Source organism: Oncorhynchus keta, unplaced genomic scaffold, assembly GCF_023373465.1.
Source record: "Oncorhynchus keta strain PuntledgeMale-10-30-2019 unplaced genomic scaffold, Oket_V2 Un_contig_26902_pilon_pilon, whole genome shotgun sequence".
Taxonomy (NCBI): domain Eukaryota; kingdom Metazoa; phylum Chordata; class Actinopteri; order Salmoniformes; family Salmonidae; genus Oncorhynchus; species Oncorhynchus keta.
Window position 1 is genome coordinate 1 of NW_026285232.1, and position 22,500 is coordinate 22,500.

At 45.3% G+C, this 22,500-nt stretch overlaps 1 protein-coding gene across 1 annotated transcript in view; it reads right to left on the minus strand.

Moving 5' to 3' along the window:
- Positions 1–2,990: 2,990 nt before the first annotated feature.
- The window catches only part of LOC127922733 (proline-rich protein HaeIII subfamily 1-like), a 23,285-nt gene continuing 3,775 nt past the window's right edge, over positions 2,991–22,500 (minus strand). The window contains exons 2-5 of the mRNA XM_052506606.1: positions 21,099–21,206; positions 20,448–20,583; positions 9,330–9,441; positions 2,991–3,395 (exon numbers count right to left, since the gene is read on the minus strand). Of these exons, the coding sequence (XP_052362566.1) occupies positions 2,991–3,395; positions 9,330–9,441; positions 20,448–20,583; positions 21,099–21,111 (666 nt within the window). The 5' untranslated portion in view covers positions 21,112–21,206. The remainder of the gene's footprint in view (positions 3,396–9,329; positions 9,442–20,447; positions 20,584–21,098; positions 21,207–22,500) is intronic.

The following is a 22,500-nucleotide window of genomic DNA, read 5'->3' on the forward strand; positions in this document are numbered from 1 at the left end:
GTGTTCTGTTATAATCTCTACCCGGCACAGCCAGAAGAGGACTGGCCACCCACATAGCCCGGTTCCTCTCTAGGTTTCTTCCTAGGTTTTGGCCTTTCTAGGGAGTTTTTCCTAGCCACCGTGCTTTTACACCTGCATTGTTTGCTGTTTGGGGTTTTAGGCTGGGTTTCTGTACAGCACTTTGAGATATCGGCTGATGTACGAAGGGCTACATAAATAAATTAGATTTGATTTGATTTGATTTGATCCTCCACTCCCTCACCATGACCATCCTCCACTCCCTCACTTAGACCATCCTGCACTCCCTCACCTAGACTATCCTCCACTCCCTCACCTAGACCATCCTCCACTCCCTCACCTAGACCATCCTCCACTCCCTCACCAAGACCATCCTCCACTCCCTCACCTAGACCATCCTCCACTCCCTCACAAAGACAATCCTCCACTCCCTCACTTAGACCATCCTGCACTCCCTCACCTAGACATCCTCCACTACCTCACCTAGACTATCCTCCACTCCCTCACCTAGACCATCCTCCACTCCCTCACCAAGACCATCCTCCACTCCCTCACCTAGACCATCCTCCACTCCCTCACCTAGACCATCCTCCACTCCCTCACCTAGACCATCCTCCACTCCCTCACCTAGACCATCCTCCACTCCCTCACCTAGACCATCCTCCACTCCCTCACCTAGACCATCCTCCACTCCCTCACCTAGACCATCCTCCACTCCCTCACCTAGACCATCCTCCACTCCCTCACAAAGACAATCCTCCACTCCCTCACAAAGACAATCCTCCACTCCCTCACCTAGACCATCCTCCACTCCCTCACCAAGACCATCCTCCACTCCCTCACAAAGACAATCCTCCACTCCCTCACCTAGACCATCCTCCACTCCTGTTTTGTACAGGGTTTTACGAAGGCTCACAAGACCATCCTCCACTCCCTCACCAAGACCATCCTCCCTCCACTTAGACCATCCTGCACTCCCTCACTAGACCATCCTCCACTCCCTCACCTAGACCATCCTCCACTCCCCACCTAGACCATCCTCCACTCCCTCACCAAGACCATCCTCCACTCCCTCACCTAGACCATCCTCCACTCCCTCCCTCACCTAGACCATCCTCCACTCCCTCACTAAAGACCATCCTCCACTCCCTCATCCTCCACTCCCTCAGACCATCCTGCACTCCCTCACCTAGACCATCCCTCTCACCTAGACCATCCTCACTCCCTCACCTAGACCATCCTCCACTCCCTCACCTAGACCATCCCTCCCTCATCTAGACCATCCTCCACTCCCTCACCTAGACCATCCTCCACTCCCTCACTCCCTCACAAAGACCATCCTCCACTCCCTCACCAAAGACCATCCTCCACTCCCTCACAAAGACCATCCTCCACTCCCTCACCTAGACCATCCTCCACTCCCTCACCTAGACCATCCTCCACTCCCTCACAAAGACCATCCTCCACTCCCTCACCTAGACCATCCTCCACTCCCTCACCTAGACCATCCTCCACTCCCTCACCTAGACCATCCTCCACTCCCTCACCTAGACCATCCTCCATCCTAGACCATCCTCCACCCTCACCTAGACCATCCTCCACTCCCTCACCTAAGACCATCCTCCACTCCCCTCACCTAGACCATCCTCACTTAGACCACTCCCTCACCTAGACCATCCTCCACTCCTCACTAGACCATCCTCACCTAGACCATCCTCCACTCCCTCACCTAGACCATCCTCCACTCCCTCACCTAGACCATCCATCCCTCATTCAGACCATCCTCCACTTCCTCACCTAGAACCATTTCATCTCCCCTCACCTAGACCATCCTCCACTCCCTCACCTAGACCATCCTCCACTCCCTCACCTAGATCATCCTCCACTCCTCACCTAGACCATCCCTCCTCCACTCCCTCACCTAGATCCTCCATCCCTCACTAGACCCCTCACCTAGACCATCCTCCACTCCCTCACCTAGACCATCCTCCACTCCCTCACCTAGACCATCCTCCACTCCCTCACCTAGACCATCCTCCACTCCCTCACCTAGACCATCCTCCACTCCCTCACCTAGACCATCCTCCACTCCCTCACCTAGACCATCCTCCACTCCCTCACCTAGACCATCCTCCACTCCCTCACCTAGACCATCCTCCACTCCCTCACCTAGACCATCCTCCACTCCCTCACCTAGACCATCCTCCACTCCCTCACCTAGACCATCCTCCACTCCCTCACCTAGACCATCCTCCACTCCCTCACCTAGACCATCCTCCACTCCCTCACCTAGACCATCCTCCACTCCCTCACCTAGACCATCCTCCACTCCCTCACCTAGACCATCCTCCACTCCCTCACCTAGACCATCCTCCACTCCCTCACAAAGACAATCCTCCACTCCCTCACCTAGACCATCCTCCACTCCCTCACCTAGACCATCCTCCACTCCCTCACAAAGACCCTCACTCCCTCACCTAGACCATCCTCCACTCCCTCACCTAGACCATCCTCCACTCCCTCACTTAGACCATCCTCCACTCCCTCACCTAGACCATCCTCCACCCCCTCACCTAGACCATCCTCCACTCCCTCACCTAGACCATCCTCCACTCCCTCACCTAGACCATCCTCCACTCCCTCACCTAGACCATCCTCCACTCCCTCACCTAGACCTTCCTCCAGTCACTTAGAGTTCGTTCTCTAGATTCCCTGGGTTAGGATTAGTTCCCTAGATGACCTGGGTTAGGATTAGTTCCCTAGATTCCCTGGGTAAGGGTTAGATCCCTAGATTACCTGGGTTAGGATTAGTTCCCTAGATTACCTGGGTTAGGATTAGTTCCCTAGATGACCTGGGTTAGGATTAGTTCCCTAGATGACCTGGGTTAGGATTAGTTCCCTGGATTACCTGGGTTAGGATTAGTTCCCTAGATTACCTGGGTTAGGATTAGTTCCCTGGATTACCTGGGTCCTCATTCAGGTACAATATCAAAGAGAGTCAGACCATCCTCGCTCAATGCCCCCCCACACACACACTGCCTCACCAAGACCATCCTGCAGGAGTTATGTTCCGGTGGCTCACTGCGAAACGATGCCCCTCTGGGCGGAGCCTGGGTGTGGCTGTGGGCATGCCCTTGTCCAGGCGGAGGCAGCGCTCGGTGAGGAGGTGGAGCAGGTGGTCTGGGCTGTCCTGGTCCATGGGGAGGCAGGCCTCGGTGAGGAGGGGGAGTAGGTGGTCTGGGCTGTCCTGGTCCAGGTGCGGACGTAGGGGACAGGGGGACGGGGTGACTGAGGTGAACAGGAGAGCACTGGGGTAGTCTTCGCTGGCTGTGGGAGGGGTAGGGCTGTCCAGGGGGGTGTTGGTTTTGGGGAGGAGGCTGTGGAGAGACGGGATGCAGAATCACAGACACATCAATCAGAAACAGGGTCATATTCATAAGTACCCACTGCATTAAAATGTGTTTCAATGGAAAATGAAAATGAGCGTTTCTTATTGGACGAGTTCAGGTATTCCCTCCCTGTTTCAGTGTGTTTTCTTCCGTTTGGTGCCTAATGAACACAACCCAGAACAGAAACAGACCTGAGCAGAACCTCCTGGAAGTCTGTTTCATATCATCAGCTGTCATGTCAAATCTCCATCCTTCTACCTCCCCTCTCCTTCACCTCCTCTAATCTCCTCCCCCTCTCCTTCACCTCCCCTAATCTCCTCCCCCTCTCCTTCACCTCCTCTAATCTCCTCCCCCTCTCCTTCACCTCCTCTAATCTCCTCCCCCTCTCCTTCACCTCCTCTAATCTCCTCCCCCTCTCCTTCACCTCCTCTAATCTCCTCCCCCTCTCCTTCACCTCCTCTAATCTCCTCCCCCTCTCCTTCACCTCCTCTAATCTCCTCCCCCTCTCCTTCACCTCCTCTAATCTCCTCCCCCTCTCCTTCAACAGACACTACAGAACGGGTCACTAAAACCAGACACTACAGGACCAGACACTACAGGACCAGACACTACAGGACCAGACACTACAGGACCAGTCACTACAGAACCAGACACTACAGGATCAGACACTACAGGACCAGACACTACAGGACCAGACACTACAGAACGGGTCACTAAAACCAGACACTACAGGACCAGACACTACAGGACCAGACACTACAGAACGGGTCACTAAAACCAGACACTACAGGACCAGACACTACAGGACCAGACACTACAGGACCAGACACTACAGGACCAGACACTACAGAACTGGTCACTAAAACCAGACACTACAGGACCAGACACTACAGGACCAGTCACTACAGGACCAGACACTACAGGACCAGTCACTACAGGACCAGACACTACAGGACCAGACACTACAGGACCAGACACTACAGGACCAGACACTACAGAACGGGTCACTAAAACCAGACACTACAGGACCAGACACTACAGAACCAGACACTACAGGACCAGACACTACAGGACCAGACACTACAGGACCAGACACTACAGAACGGGTCACTAAAACCAGACACTACAGGACCAGACACTACAGGACCAGACACTACAGGACCAGACACTACAGAACCAGTCACTACAGGACCAGACACTACAGGACCAGTCACTACAGGACCAGACACTACAGGACCAGACACTACAGAACCAGTCACTACAGGACCAGTCACTACAGGACCAGACACTACAGGACCAGTCACTACAGAACCAGACACTACAGGACCAGACACTACAGGACCAGACACTACAGGACCAGACACTACAAACCAGACACTACAGGACCAGACACTACAGGACCAGACACTACAGGACCAGACACTACAGAACTGGTCACTAAAACCAGACACTACAGGACCAGACACTACAGGACCAGACACTACAGGACCAGACACTACAGGACCAGACACTACAGGACCAGACACTACAGGACCAGACACTACAGAACGGGTCACTAAAACCAGACACTACAGGACCAGACACTACAGAACGGGTCACTAAAACCAGACACTACAGGACCAGACACGACAGGACCAGACACTACAGGACCAGACACTACAGAACGGGTCACTAAAACCAGACACTACAGGACCAGACACTACAGAACGGGTCACTAAAACCAGACACTACAGGACCAGACACTACAGGACCAGACACTACAGGACCAGACACTACAGGACCAGACACTACAGGACCAGACACTACAGAACGGGTCACTAAAACCAGACACTACAGGACCAGACACTACAGAACGGGTCACTAAAACCAGACACTACAGGACCAGACACTACAGGACCAGACACTACAGGACCAGACACTACAGGACCAGACACTACAGAACGGGTCACTACAGGACCAGACACTACAGGACCAGACACTACAGGACCAGACACTACAGGACCAGACACTACAGGACCAGACACTACAGAACGGGTCACTAAAACCAGACACTACAGGACCAGACACTACAGAACGGGTCACTAAAACCAGACACTACAGGACCAGACACTACAGGACCAGACACTACAGGACCAGACACTACAGGACCAGACACTACAGAACCAGTCACTACAGGACCAGACACTACAGGACCAGTCACTACAGGACCAGACACTACAGGACCAGACACTACAGAACCAGTCACTACAGGACCAGACACTACAGGACCAGACACTACAGGACCAGACACTACAGGACCAGTCACTACAGGACCAGACACTACAGGACCAGACACTACAGGACCAGTCACTACAGGACCAGACACTACAGGACCAGACACTACAGGACCAGACACTACAGGACCAGTCACTACAGGACCAGACACTACAGGACCAGACACTACAGGACCAGTCACTACAGGACCAGACACTACAGGACCAGACACTACAGGACCAGTCACTACAGAACCAGACACTACAGGACCAGACACTACAGGACCAGTCACTACAGAACCAGACACTACAGGACCAGACACTACAGGACCAGTCACTACAGGACCAGACACTACAGGACCAGACACTACAGGACCAGACACTACAGGACCAGTCACTACAGGACCAGACACTACAGGACCAGACACTACAGGACCAGACACTACAGGACCAGACACTACAGGACCAGACACTACAGGACCAGACACTACAGGACCAGACACTACAGGACCAGACACTACAGGACCAGTCACTACAGAACCAGACACTACAGGACCAGTCACTACAGGACCAGACACTACAGGACCAGTCACTACAGGACCAGTCACTACAGAACCTTGCCAGAAGGTCTATGCATATGCCAAAATGTAACACACGTCAACTCAACTTTTTCCTTTTATAGTATCAGCCTGAATATAACACTCTGTTGTTGTTATAGTATCAGCCTGAATATAACACTCTGTTGTTGTTATAGTATCAGCCTGAATATAACACTCTGTTGTTGTTATAGTATCAGCCTGAATATAACACTCTGTTGTTGTTATAGTATCAGCCTGAATATAACACTATGTTGTTGTTATAGTATCAGCCTGAATATAACACTCTGTTGTTGTTATAGTATCAGCCTGAATATAACACTCTGTTGTTGTTATAGTATCAGCCTGAATATAACACTCTGTTGTTGTTATAGTATCAGCCTGAATATAACACTCTGTTGTTGTTATAGTATCAGCCTGAATATAACACTCTGTTGTTGTTATAGTATCAGCCTGAATATAACACTCTGTTGTTGTTATAGTATCAGCCTGAATATAACACTCTGTTGTTGTTAATGTATCAGCCTGCGAATTTGAAAACCCATCAACAATTTACTAGATATCAATATTCCCGGTGTGTGTCACGGAAAAATAAATCAATATATTCTTCTAACAAGCATCTTTCACTGTTATAGACCAGAGCTGGGGTTTCTCTCAGCAGAGGTCCATTATGCCATTATGTACACCACCTCCGCTGGGCGCCCAACATTTAATTGGATTTGAATTAGCTGCCGTTTGTGTGAAAATAACATATCACACAGGGAGATAGAGGGAGGGAGAGATATAGGCTGGAGAGAAGGATGGAGAATAGAGAGAGAGCGAGAGGGACAGATGGGGGAGAGAAGGATGAGAGAGAGAGAGAGAGAGAGAGAAGAGAGAGAGAGAGAGAGACAGAGAGAGAGAGAGAGAGAGAGAGAGAGAGAGTAGAGAGAGAAGAGAGAGAGATGGGGGAGAGAAGGATGAGAGAGAGAGAGAGAGAGAGAGAGATATAGGGGGAGAGAAGGATGAGAGAGAGATGGGGAGAGAGAATGATGGAGAGAGAGAGAGAGGGATGTGAGAGAGAGAGAGACAGAAGAGATGGGGAGGGAGAGAAGGATGGAGAGAGAGAGAGGCTGAGAGAGATGGGGGAGAGAGGGGGAGAGAGAAGAGAGAGAGAGAGAGAGAGAGAGAGAGAGAGAGAGATGGGGGAGAGAATGATGGAGAGAGAGAGAGGGAGTGGGAGAGAGAGAGAGAGATGGGGATGGGGAGAGAAGAATGGAGAGAGAGAGAGAGTGGGAGCTGTTGTTGTGGGAGGAGAGAAGCGGGATGGAGAAAGAGGAGTGTCGTGTCTTTGGCTATGCCGAATTAAGTGATATGACATGCTATTCTATAAAATCCTTTCTCCGTAATTAATATTACCTGATTGAGCTAATCATGTAAATGTAATTAACTAGAGGGTCAAGGGACCACGAATAATATTTATGTAGCTGATATCTTCCGAATAAGCTCTTAAAGACCTAGTAATATTTTACATCAATAGCAGTCAATATTCATCGTCACCTTAATTCAGTCTCATCTGAAAGTTGTAAATTCTTGGTTATCTTCACGAACCCTGGCTAACAAGTTGAAGTTTTAATTATTTATTTACTAAATACCTAACTAATCAAAACAGAATTACATATTTCAAAGAATGATTCATACCTTGATTACAAATGACGTCATGAAGGAAAACGTCCCTAGCGGGCGGGACAGATATGACAGCTGGTTACACAAAAGAAAAGGGGCTAGGTTTGAGTGAAAGAGCGGGAAGACTTGAGGAACAAAGGGAGAAGCCGTGCTTTGTAAATACAGTATCTTATGCATTCTAAATTACCGCCCATTTGGAAAAGGAAAATGCAATAAATATTTACTCTGAGCTGCGCTTCGGTAGGTTGGTGGTAGATGGAAGGCCGTGTTGCCAAACCGAGTCCTTTGAAGAATGTCTCTGGTGGTCAATTCGATACGGTGTAGTAACGTCATTGTGTGATAGACGGGATACTCTGTCTGTTCTTTCCTAGCCTGCGTTTGCAGCTGCTGTTGCTAACGGCTAGGAGGTATCACTTCTGTAGTGAATAAGAGTTCATACCATTCGCAACCAAAGCTCACGCTGAGGTTGGCTTAGCTCTGTAGTTGACATGTTAGTCATTTTAACAGAGGCTGTAGACCTCACGTACTTGGAACAGGAGGTTATATTGTCGTCAGGTATAGGAATGGTATAGGATGTATGGTATAGGAAGGGAGAGGAGGGCGTGTTTGAAAAGTTCACTGATTGAGCAGAGCCCTAACCTTATGAAAACCCAAATCTATCATTTGGAAGCTAAAATTACATCTCCTCACCAATAATTTTATATTCAAACTTTTAAATTGAACAACAATTTCATGTGAATCCGATAACTACAATGTGGAGACTTTCCACCGTAAAAATGTCTCAGATGACAACCGAACTGACATCATATTCATTAAGTACCACCGCATATGTTCAATTGTTGGAATTACCAGAATATAGTTAATTTCCACCCACCTTCTGATGATCCCAGATTCTCTGTGTTAACCAAGGGGTTTTCAAATTTCACATCAGTAGGGTAGAGAGAGGAAAAAGGGGGATGAGGTATTTATGACTGTCATAAACCTATCCCCAGGCCAACGTCATGACAGTATGGTACTGTATGATACTGTATGGTACTGTAGGTATTTATGACTGTCATAAACCTAACCCCAGGCCAACGTCATGACAGTATGGTACTGTATAGGTATTTATGACTGTCAAAAACCTACACCCAGGCCAACGTCATAATAATAATAATATAATATATGCCATTTGCAGACTTTTATGACTTACAGTCATGGTACTGTGGGTGATACTGTATGGTAGAAGGACCATGACAGTATGGTAGTATGGTATTTATATGGACTGTATTTATGACTGTCAAAAACCTACCCCCAGGCCAACGTCATGACAGTATGGTACTGTATGGTACTGTATGGTACTGTATTTATGACTGTCATTAACCTACCCCCAGGCCAACGTCATGACAGGAGGAAGAAGAGAAATGAACCTTGAAGATGCTGTGTTTCTGTCTCTGTGGCGGTGTCTGTGTCTGGGCTTGAGGCTGGCCACGTGGGAAATCTCTATGGCTTGGACCGGAGGATCTGTTAGGCCCCACCGACCTGTGACACAACAACAGATTTACACTTTAAAAAATGGGTCTTTTATAAATATAAATTTTATAAATATGAAATACACAAAATCAGTCCCCAGGTGTGAATTTGTTTAATTATCTTCAACTCAATGGGTTGACCGTGGTACTTTAGGAGACGACTGGCTAGGGGTTGACCATGGTACTTTAGGAGACGACTGGCTAGGGGTTGACCGTGGTACTTTAGGAGATGACTGGCTAGGGGTTGACCATGGTACTTTAGGAGACGACTGGCTAGGGGTTGACCGTGGTACTTTAGGAGACGACTGGCTAGGGGTTGACCGTGGTACTTTAGGAGACGACTGGCTAGGGGTTGACCATGGTACTTTAGGAGACGACTGGCTAGGGGTTGACCGTGGACTTTAGGAGATGACTGGCTAGGGGTTGACCGTGGTACTTTAGGAGACGACTGGCTAGGGGTTGACCGTGGTACTTTAGGAGACGACTGGCTAGGGGTTGACCGTGGTACTTTAGGAGATTAACTGGCAGGGGTTGACCGTGGTACTTTAGGAGACGACTGGCTAGGGGTTGACCGTGGTAATTTAGGAGACGACTGGCTAGGGGTTGACCGTGGTACTTTAGGAGACGACTGGCTAGGGGTTGACCGTGGTACTTTAGGGAGACAACTGGCTAGGGGTTGACCGTGGCTTTAGGAGATGACTGGCTAGGGGTTGACCGTGGTACTTTAGGAGACGACTGGCTAGGGGTTGACCGTGGAAAGTTGTAGGAGACGACTGGCTAGGGGTTGGCTGGCTAGGGGTTGACCGTGGTACTTTAGGAGACGACTGGCTAGGGGTTGACCGTGGTACTTTAGGAGACGACTGGCTAGGGGTTGACCGTGGTACTTCAGAAGAAAAGGGAGAATGACCACTGGCTAGGGGTTGACCGTGGTACTTTAGGAGACGACTGGCTAGGGGTTAAATATTTACCGTGGTACTTTAGGAGACGACTGGCTAGGGGTTGACCATGGTACTTTAGGAGAGACTGGCTAGGGGTTTGGACCATGGTACTTTAGGAGACGACTGGCTAGGGGTTGACCGTGGTACTTCAGAAGACAACTGGCTAGGGGTTGACCGTGGTACTTTAGGAGAGGACTGGCTAGGGGTTGACCGTGGTACTTTAGGAGACGACTGGCTAGGGGTTGACCATGGTACTTTAGGAGACGACTGGCTAGGGGTTGACCGTGGTACTGTTAGGAGACGACTGGCTAGGGGTTGACCGTGGTAGACAACTGACCTGGGGTTGACCGCTAGGGGTTGACCGTGGTACTTTAGGAGACGACTGGCTAGGGGTTGACCGTGGTACTTTAGGAGACGACTGGCTAGGGGTTGACCGTGGTACTTTAGGAGACGACTGGCTAGGGGTTGACCATGGTACTTTAGGAGACGACTGGCTAGGGGTTGACCATGGTACTTTAGGAGACGACTGGCTAGGGGTTGACCATGGTACTTTGACTGGCTAGGGGTTGACCGTGGTACTTTACTGGCTAGGGGTTGACCGTGGTACTTTAGGAGACGACTGGCTAGGGGTTGACCATGGTACTTTAGGACTGGCTAAACCTGACCTGGCTTTAGGAGACAACTGGCTAGGGGTTGACCATGGTACTTTAGGAGACGACTGGCTAGGGGTTGACCGTGGTACTTAGGAGACGACTGGCTAGGGGTTGACCGTGGTACTTCAAAGAAAACTGGCTAGGGGTTGACCGTGGTACTTTACTGGCTAGTAGGTTGACCATGGTACTAGAAGACGACTGGCTAGGGGTTGACCGTGGTACTTTAGGAGACGACTGGCTAGGGGTTGACCGTGGTACTTTAGGAGACGACTGGCTGGGGTTGACCGTGGTACTTCAGAAGACAACTGGCTAGGGGTTGACCGTGGTACTTTAGGAGACATTGTTTCAACTGGCTAGGGGTTGACCATGGTACTTTAGGAGACGACTGGCTAGGGGTTGACCATGGTACTTTAGAAGACAACTGGCTAGGGGTTGACCATGGTACTAGGAGACGACTGGCTAGGGGTTGACCACTTTAGAAGACAACTGGCTAGGGGTTGACCGTGGTACTTTGACTGGCTAGGGGTTGACCATGGTACTTTAGACGACTAGGGGTTGACCGTGGTACTTCAGAAGACAACTGGCTAGGGTTTGGTACCGACTGGCTAGGGGTTGACCGTGGTACTTAACTGGAGGGGTTGACCGTGGTACTTTAGGAGACGACTGGCTAGGGGTTGACTATGGTACTTTAGGAGACGACTGGCTAGGGGTTGACCGTGGTACTTTAGGAGACACTGGCTAGGGGTTGACCGTGGTACTTTAGGAGACGACTGGCTAGGGGTTGACCATGGTACTTTAGGAGACGACTGGCTAGGGGTTGACCATGGTACTTTAGGAGACGACTGGCTAGGGGTTGACCGTGGTACTTTAGGAGACGACTGGCTAGGGGTTGACCGTGGTACTTTAGAGACGATAGGGGTTGACCGTGGTACTTTAGGAGATGACTGGCTTGACCGTGGTACTTTAGGAGACGACTGGCTAGGGGTTGACCGTGGTACTTTAGGAGACGACTGGCTAGGGGTTGACCGTGGTACTTTAGGAGACGACTGGCTAGGGGTTGACCGTGGTACTTTAGGAGACGACTGGCTAGGGGTTGACCGTGGTACTTTAGGAGACGACTGGCTAGGGGTTGACCGTGGTACTTTAGAAGACAACTGGCTAGGGGTTGAGTAGGAGACGACTGGCTAGGGGTTGACCATGGTACTTTAGAAGACAACTGGCAGGGGTTGTCCGTGGTACTTTAGGAGACACTGGCTAGGGGTTGACCATGGTACTTTAGGAGACTACTGGCTAGGGGTTGACCATGGTACTTTAGAAGACAACTGGCTAGGGGTTGACCATGGTACTTTACGACTGGCTAGGGGTTGACCATGGTACTTTATAAGACAACTGGCTAGGGGTTGACCGTGGTACTTTAGAGACGACTGGCTAGGGGTTGACCGTGGTACTTCAGAAGACAACTGGCTAGGGGTTGACCGTGGTACTTTAGGAGATGACTGGCTAGGGGTTGACCATGGTACTTTAGGAGACGACTGGCTAGGGGTTGACCATGGTACTTTAGGAGACGACTGGCTAGGGGTTCGTGGTACTTTACGACTGGCTAGGGGTTGACCATGGTGTTTAGGAGACGACTGGCTAGGGGTTGACCTACAGCGACTGGCTAGGGGTTGACCATGGTACTTTATAGACGACTGGCTAGGGGTTGACCGTGGTACTTTAGAGACGACTGGCTAGGGTTGACCGTGGTACTTTACTGGCTAGGGGTTGACCGTGGTACTTTAGGAGACGACTGGCTAGGGGTTGACCATGGTACTTTACCACGACTGGCTAGGGGTTGACCGTGGTATTAGGAGACAACTGGCTAGGGGTTGACCATGGTACTTTGGAGACGACTGGCTAGGGGTTGACCGTGGTACTTTAGGAGAGACTGGCTAGGGGTTGACCGTGGTACTTTATATTACCTCAGCTTGGCTAGGGTTCTATATTACCTCAGCTTGTCCAGACTTGGCTAGGGGTTGACCGTTATTACAATGGTCCACAGGGTTCTATATTACCTCAGCTTGTCCATAGGTTCTATATTACCTCAGCTTGTCCATAGTGTTCTATATTACCTCAGCTTGTCCATAGTGTTCTATATTACCTCAGCTTGTCCATAGTGTTCTATATTACCTCAGCTTGTCCATAGTGTTCTAATTCACCTCAGCTTGTCCATAGTGTTCTATTACCTCAGCTTGTCCATAGTGTTCTATATTACCTCAGCTTGTCCATAGTGTTCTATATTACCTCAGCTTGTCCATAGTGTTCTATATTACCTCAGCTTGTCCATAGTGTTCTATATCACCTCAGCTTGTCCATAGGGTTCTATATTACCTCAGCTTGTCCATAGTGTTCTATATTACCTCAGCTTGTCCATAGTGTTCTATATTACCTCAGCTTGTCCATAGTGTTCTACCTCAGCTTGTCCATAGTGTTCTATATTACCTCAGCTTGTCCATAGTGTTCTATATTACCTCAGCTTGTCCATAGTGTTCTATATTACCTCAGCTTGTCCATAGTGTTCTATATTACCTCAGCTTGTCCATAGTGTTCTATATTACCTCAGCTTGTCCATAGTGTTCTATATTACCTCAGCTTGTCCATAGTGTTCTATATTACCTCAGCTTGTCCATAGTGTTCTATATTACCTCAGCTTGTCCATAGTGTTCTATATTACCTCAGCTTGTCCATAGTGTTCTATATTACCTCAGCTTGTCCATAGTGTTCTAATTCACCTCAGCTTGTCCATAGTGTTCTATATTACCTCAGCTTGTCCATAGTGTTCTATATTACCTCAGCTTGTCCATAGTGTTCTATATTACCTCAGCTTGTCCATAGTGTTCTATATTACCTCAGCTTGTCCATAGTGTTCTATATTACCTCAGCTTGTCCATAGTGTTCTATATTACCTCAGCTTGTCCATAGTGTTCTATATTACCTCAGCTTGTCCATAGTGTTCTATATTACCTCAGCTTGTCCATAGTGTTCTATTACCTCAGCTTGTCCATAGTGTTCTATATTACCTCAGCTTGTCCATAGTGTTCTATATTACCTCAGCTTGTCCATAGTGTTCTATATTACCTCAGCTTGTCCATAGTGTTCTATATTACCTCAGCTTGTCCATAGTGTGTTCTAATTCTATATTACCTCAGCTTGTCCATAGTGTTCTATATTACCTCAGCTTGTCCATAGTGTTCTATATTACCTCAGCTTGTCCATAGTGTTCTATATTACCTCAGCTTGTCCATAGTGTTCTATATTACCTCAGCTTGTCCATAGTGTTCTATATTACCTCAGCTTGTCCATAGTGTTCTATATTACCTCAGCTTGTCCATAGTGTTCTATATTACCTCAGCTTGTCCATAGTGTTCTATATTACCTCAGCTTGTCCATAGTGTTCTATATTACCTCAGCTTGTCCATAGTGTTCTATATTACCTCAGCTTGTCCATAGTGTTCTATATTACCTCAGCTTGTCCATAGTGTTCTATATTACCTCAGCTTGTCCATAGTGTTCTATATTCACCTCAGCTTGTCCATAGTGTTCTATATTACCTCAGCTTGTCCATAGTGTTCTATATTACCTCAGCTTGTCCATAGTGTTCTATATTACCTCAGCTTGTCCATAGTGTTCTATATTACCTCAGCTTGTCCATAGTGTTCTATATTACCTCAGCTTGTCCATAGTGTTCTATATTACCTCAGCTTGTCCATAGTGTTCTAATTCACCTCAGCTTGTCCATAGTGTTCTATATTACCTCAGCTTGTCCATAGTGTTCTATATTACCTCAGCTTGTCCATAGTGTTCTATATTACCTCAGCTTGTCCATAGTGTTCTATATTACCTCAGCTTGTCCATAGTGTTCTATATTACCTCAGCTTGTCCATAGTGTTCTATATTACCTCAGCTTGTCCATAGTGTTCTATATTACCTCAGCTTGTCCATAGTGTTCTATATTACCTCAGCTTGTCCATAGTGTTCTAATTACCTCAGCTTGTCCATAGTGTTCTATATTACCTCAGCTTGTCCATAGTGTTCTATATTACCTCAGCTTGTCCATAGTGTTCTATATTACCTCAGCTTGTCCATAGTGTTCTATATTACCTCAGCTTGTCCATAGTGTTCTAATTCACCTCAGCTTGTCCATAGTGTTCTATATTACCTCAGCTTGTCCATAGTGTTCTATATTACCTCAGCTTGTCCATAGTGTTCTATATTACCTCAGCTTGTCCATAGTGTTCTATATTACCTCAGCTTGTCCATAGTGTTCTATATTACCTCAGCTTGTCCATAGTGTTCTATATTACCTCAGCTTGTCCATAGTGTTCTATATTACCTCAGCTTGTCCATAGTGTTCTATATTACCTCAGCTTGTCCATAGTGTTCTATATTACCTCAGCTTGTCCATAGTGTTCTATATTACCTCAGCTTGTCCATAGTGTTCTATATTACCTCAGCTTGTCCATAGTGTTCTATATTACCTCAGCTTGTCCATAGTGTTCTATATTACCTCAGCTTGTCCATAGTGTTCTATATTACCTCAGCTTGTCCATAGTGTTCTATATTACCTCAGCTTGTCCATAGTGTTCTTACCTCAGCTTGTCCATAGTGTTCTATATTACCTCAGCTTGTCCATAGTGTTCTATATTACCTCAGCTTGTCCATAGTGTTCTATATTACCTCAGCTTGTCCATAGTGTTCTAATTCACCTCAGCTTGTCCATAGTGTTCTATATTACCTCAGCTTGTCCATAGTGTTCTATATTACCTCAGCTTGTCCATAGTGTTCTATATTACCTCAGCTTGTCCATAGTGTTCTATATTACCTCAGCTTGTCCATAGTGTTCTATATTACCTCAGCTTGTCCATAGTGTTCTATATTACCTCAGCTTGTCCATAGTGTTCTATATTACCTCAGCTTGTCCATAGTGTTCTATATTACCTCAGCTTGTCCATAGTGTTCTATATTACCTCAGCTTGTCCATAGTGTTCTATATTACCTCAGCTTGTCCATAGTGTGTTCTATATTACCTCAGCTTGTCCATAGTGTTCTATATTACCTCAGCTTGTCCATAGTGTTCTATATTACCTCAGCTTGTCCATAGTGTTCTATATTACCTCAGCTTGTCCATAGTGTTCTATATTACCTCAGCTTGTCCATAGTGTTCTATATTACCTCAGCTTGTCCATAGTGTTCTATATTACCTCAGCTTGTCCATAGTGTTCTATATTACCTCAGCTTGTCCATAGTGTTCTATATTACCTCAGCTTGTCCATAGTGTTCTATATTACCTCATCTTGTCCATAGTGTTCTATATTACCTCAGCTTGTCCATAGTGTTCTATATCACCTCAGCTTGTCCATAGTGTTCTATATTACCTCAGCTTGTCCATAGTGTTCTATATTACCTCAGCTTGTCCATAGTGTTCTATATTACCTCAGCTTGTCCATAGTGTTCTATATTACCTCAGCTTGTCCATAGTGTTCTATATTACCTCAGCTTGTCCATAGTGTTCTATATTACCTCAGCTTGTCCATAGTGTTCTATATTACCTCAGCTTGTCCATAGTGTTCTATATTACCTCAGCTTGTCCATAGTGTTCTATATTACCTCAGCTTGTCCATAGTGTTCTATATTACCTCAGCTTGTCCATAGTGTTCTATATTCACCTCAGCTTGTCCATAGTGTTCTATATTACCTCAGCTTGTCCATAGTGTTCTATATTACCTCAGCTTGTCCATAGTGTTCTATATTACCTCAGCTTGTCCATAGTGTTCTATATTACCTCAGCTTGTCCATAGTGTTCTATATTACCTCAGCTTGTCCATAGTGTTCTATATTACCTCAGCTTGTCCATAGTGTTCTAGTGTTCTATTTACCTCAGCTTGTCCATAGTGTTCTATATTACCTCAGCTTGTCCATAGTGTTCTATATTACCTCAGCTTGTCCATAGTGTTCTATATTACCTCAGCTTGTCCATAGTGTTCTATATTACCTCAGCTTGTCCATAGTGTTCTATATTACCTCAGCTTGTCCATAGTGTTCTATATTACCTCAGCTTGTCCATAGTGTTCTATATTACCTCAGCTTGTCCATAGTGTTCTATATTACCTCAGCTTGTCCATAGTGTTCTATATTACCTCAGCTTGTCCATAGTGTTCTATATTACCTCAGCTTGTCCATAGTGTTCTATATTACCTCAGCTTGTCCATAGTGTTCTATATTACCTCAGCTTGTCCATAGTGTTCTATATTACCTCAGCTTGTCCATAGTGTTCTATATTCTATATTACCTCAGCTTGTCCATAGTGTTCTATATTACCTCAGCTTGTCCATAGTGTTCTATATTACCTCAGCTTGTCCATAGTGTTCTATATTACCTCAGCTTGTCCATAGTGTTCTATATTACCTCAGCTTGTCCATTGTCCATAGTGTTCTATATTACCTCAGCTTGTCCATAGTGTTCTATATTACCTCAGCTTGTCCATAGTGTTCTATATTCACCTCAGCTTGTCCATAGTGTTCTATATTACCTCAGCTTGTCCATAGTGTTCTATATTACCTCAGCTTGTCCATAGTGTTCTATATTACCTCAGCTTGTCCATAGTGTCAGTTCTAGTGTTCTATATTACCTCAGCTTGTCCATAGTGTTCTATATTACCTCAGCTTGTCCATAGTGTTCTATATTACCTCAGCTTGTCCATAGTGTTCTATATTACCTCAGCTTGTCCATAGTGTTCTATATTACCTCAGCTTGTCCATAGTGTGTTCTATATTACCTCAGCTTGTCCATAGTGTTCTATATTACCTCAGCTTGTCCATAGTGTGCTTGTCCTATATTACCTCAGCTTGTCCATAGTGTTCTATATTACCTCAGCTTGTCCATAGTGTTCTATATTACCTCAGCTTGTCCATAGTGTTCTCCATATTCACCTCAGCTTGTCCATAGTGTTCTATATTACCTCAGCTTGTCCATAGTGTTCTATATTCACCCTCAGCTTGTCCATAGTGTTCTATATTACCTCAGCTTGTCCATAGTGTTCTATATTACCTCAGCTTGTCCATAGTGTGTTTGTCCATAGTGTTCTATTACCTCAGCTTGTCCATAGTGTTCTATATTCACCTCAGCTTGTCCATAGTGTTCTATATTACCTCAGCTTGTCCATAGTGTTCTATATTACCTCAGCTTGTCCATAGTGTTCTATATTACCTCAGCTTGTCCATAGTGTTCTATATTACCTCAGCTTGTCCATAGTGTTCTATATTACCTCAGCTTGTCCATAGTGTTCTATATTACCTCAGCTTGTCCATAGTGTTCTATATTACCTCAGCTTGTCCATAGTGTTCTATATTACCTCAGCTTGTCCATAGTGTTCTATATTACCTCAGCTTGTCCATAGTGTTCTATATTACCTCAGCTTGTCCATAGTGTTCTATATTACCTCAGCTTGTCCATAGTGTTCTATATTACCTCAGCTTGTCCATAGTGTTCTATATTACCTCAGCTTGTCCATAGTGTTCTATATTACCTCAGCTTGTCCATAGTGTTCTATATTACCTCCTCAGTTCTATATTACCTCTTGTCCATAGTGTTCTATATTCTATATTACCTCAGCTTGTCCATAGTGTTCTATATTACCTCAGCTTGTCCATAGTGTTCTATATTACCTCCATAGTGTTCATCAGCTTGTCCATAGTGTTCTATATTACCTCATCTTGTCCATAGTGTTCTTGTATATTCTATATTACCTCAGCTTGTCCATAGTGTTCTATATTTCAGCTTGTCCATATCTATATTACCTCAGCTTGTCCATAGTGTTCTATATTACCTCAGCTTGTCCATAGTGTTCTATATTACCTCAGCTTGTCCATAGTGTTCTATATTACCTCAGCTTGTCCACCTCAGCTTGTCCAGTTAGTGTTCTATATTACCTCAGCTTGTCCATAGCTTGTTCTATATTACCTCAGCTTGTCCATAGTGTTCTATATTCAGCTTGTCCATAGTGTTCTCAGCTTGTCCATAGTGTTCTATATTACCTCAGCTTGTCCATAGTGTTCTATATTCACCTCAGCTTGTCCATAGTGTTCTATATTACCTCAGCTTGTCCATAGTGTTCTATATTACCTCAGCTTGTCCATAGTGTTCTATATTACCTCAGCTTGTCCATAGTGTTCTATATTACCTCAGCTTGTCCATAGTGTTCTATATTACCTCAGCTTGTCCATAGTGTTCTATATTACCTCAGCTTGTCCATAGTGTTCTATATCACCTCAGCTTGTCCATAGTGTTCTATATTACCTCAGCTTGTCCATAGTGTTCTATATTACCTCAGCTTGTCCATAGTGTTCTATATTACCTCAGCTTGTCCATAGTGTTCTATATTACCTCAGCTTGTCCATAGTGTTCTATATTACCTCAGCTTGTCCATAGTGTTCTATATTACCTCAGCTTGTCCATAGTGTTCTATATTACCTCAGCTTGTCCATAGTGTTCTATATTACCTCAGCTTGTCCATAGTGTTCTATTACCTCAGCTTGTCCATAGTGTTCTATATTACCTCAGCTTGTCCATAGTGTTCTATATTACCTCAGCTTGTCCATAGTGTTCTATATTACCTCAGCTTGTCCATAGTGTTCTATATTACCTCAGCTTGTCCATAGTGTTCTATATTACCTCAGCTTGTCCATAGTGTTCTATATTACCTCAGCTTGTCCATAGTGTTCTATATTACCTCAGCTTGTCCATAGTGTTCTATATTACCTCAGCTTGTCCATAGTGTTCTATATTACCTCAGCTTGTCCATAGTGTTCTATATTACCTCAGCTTGTCCATAGTGTTCTATATTACCTCAGCTTGTCCATAGTGTTCTATATTACCTCAGCTTGTCCATAGTGTTCTCAGCTTGTCCATAGTGTTCTATATTACCTCAGCTTGTCCATAGTGTTCTATATTGCTTGTCCTATATTACCTCAGTCCTTGTCTATATTACCTCAGCTTGTCCATAGTGTTCTATATTACCTCAGCTTGTCCATAGTGTTCTATATTACCTCAGTTCTATATTACCTCAGCTTGTCCATAGTGTTCTATATTACCTCAGCTTGTCCATAGTGTTCTATATTACCTCAGCTTGTCCATAGGGTTCTATATTCTATATTACCTCATCTTGTCCATAGTGTTCTATATTACCTCAGCTTGTCCATAGTGTTCTATATTACCTCAGCTTGTCCATAGTGTTCTATATTACCTCAGCTTGTCCATAGTGTTCTATATTACCTCAGCTTGTCCATAGTGTTCTATATTACCTCAGCTTGTCCATAGTGTTCTATATTACCTCAGCTTGTCCATAGTGTTCTATATCACCTCAGCTTGTCCATAGTGTTCTATATTACCTCAGCTTGTCCATAGGGTTCTTCTTGTTGGTGAAGAGTAGTTTCAGGAGGGTCTTTCTCTTGATGGAGACGATGAGGCCGGCTCCCAGGAAGGTTATTAGCGTCAACAGGACCCCCACCGCCACGCCACCGTAGTCTGGGAAATGACATCAGAGACAGACATGAAGTACATGAAAACAGCAATACCTTTTGAGCCTGGGAGCCAGATCCTGTGGTAGAAACAATGGCCATCTATAGCAGCATGGCTAGTCTCAATGAGGAACACTGGAATTAGCTACAATGGTCATCTATAGCAGCATGGCTAGTCTCAATGAGGAACAATGGCATTAGCTACAATGGTCATCTATAGCTACATGGCTAGTCTCAATGAGGAACAATGGCATTAGCTACAATGGTCATCTATAGCAGCATGGCTAGTCTCAATGAGGAACACTGGCTATAGCTACAATGGTCATCTATAGCTACATGGCTAGTCTCAATGAGGAACAATGGCATTAGCTACAATGGCCATCTATAGCTACATTGCTAGTCTCAATGAGGAACAATGGAATTTCAATTAACTTTCTGAAATGACTAAATGGAAAAGGAAATGACCCCAAGCCTACTTTGCATGACATTATAGCAGACATTTGTGTTGGTAACAATGGGTACCTGCTAGCCTCATTGGTCCACTGTCCACACTTCCCCGAAGCCTGCGTTGTCACAGAAGGGAGGAGCCCAGTGGGCCTCACAGTGGCAGTTCTTGTTGTTATTACACACCTGTAGGTAGTAAACCACAACATATTGTAGTTATATCACACCTGTAGGTAGTAAACCACAACATATTGTAGTTATAACACACCTGTAGGTAGTAAACCATAACATATTGTAGTTATAACACACCTGTAGGTAGTAAACCACAACATATTTAGTTATAACACACCTGTAGGTAGTAAACCACAACATATCACACCTGTAGGTAGTAAACCACAACATATTGTAGTTATAACACACCTGTAGGTAGTAAACCACAACATATTGTAGTTATAACACACCTGTAGGTAGTAAACCACAACATATTGTAGTTATAACACACCTGTAGGTAGTAAACCACAACATATCACACCTGTAGGTAGTAAACCACAACATATTGTAGTTATAACACACCTGTAGGTAGTAAACCACACCATATTGTAGTTATAACACACCGGTAGGTAGTAAACCACAACATATTGTAGTTATAACACACCTGTAGGTAGTAAACCACAACATAACACACCTGTAGGTAGTATATCACCACATATTGTAGTTATAACACACCTGTAGGTAGTAAACCACAACATATTGTAGCTATAACACACCTGTAGGTAGTAAACCACAACATATTGTAGTTATAACACACCTGTAGGTAGTAAACCACAACATATTGTAGTTATAACACACCTGTAGGTAGTAAACCACAACATATTGTAGTTATAACACACCTGTAGGTAGTAAACCACAACATATTGTAGTTATAACACACCTGTAGGTAGTAAACCACAACATATACAACATATTGTAGTTATAACACACCTGTAGGTAGTAAACCACACCATATTGTAGTTATAACACACCTGTAGGTAGTAAACCACAACATATTGTAGTTATAACACACCTGTAGGTAGTAAACCACAACATAACACACCTGTAGGTAGTATATCACCACATATTGTAGTTATAACACACCTGTAGGTAGTAAACCACAACATATTGTAGCTATAACACACCTGTAGGTAGTAAACCACAACATATTGTAGTTATAACACACCTGTAGGTAGTATATCACCACATATTGTAGTTATAACACACCTGTAGGTAGTAAACCACAACATATTGTAGTTATAACACACCTGTAGGTAGTAAACCACAACATATCACACCTGTAGGTAGTAAACCACAACATATTGTAGTTATAACACACCTGTAGGTAGTAAACCACACCATATTGTAGTTATAACACACCTGTAGGTAGTAAACCACAACATATTGTAGTTATAACACACCTGTAGGTAGTAAACCACAACATAACACA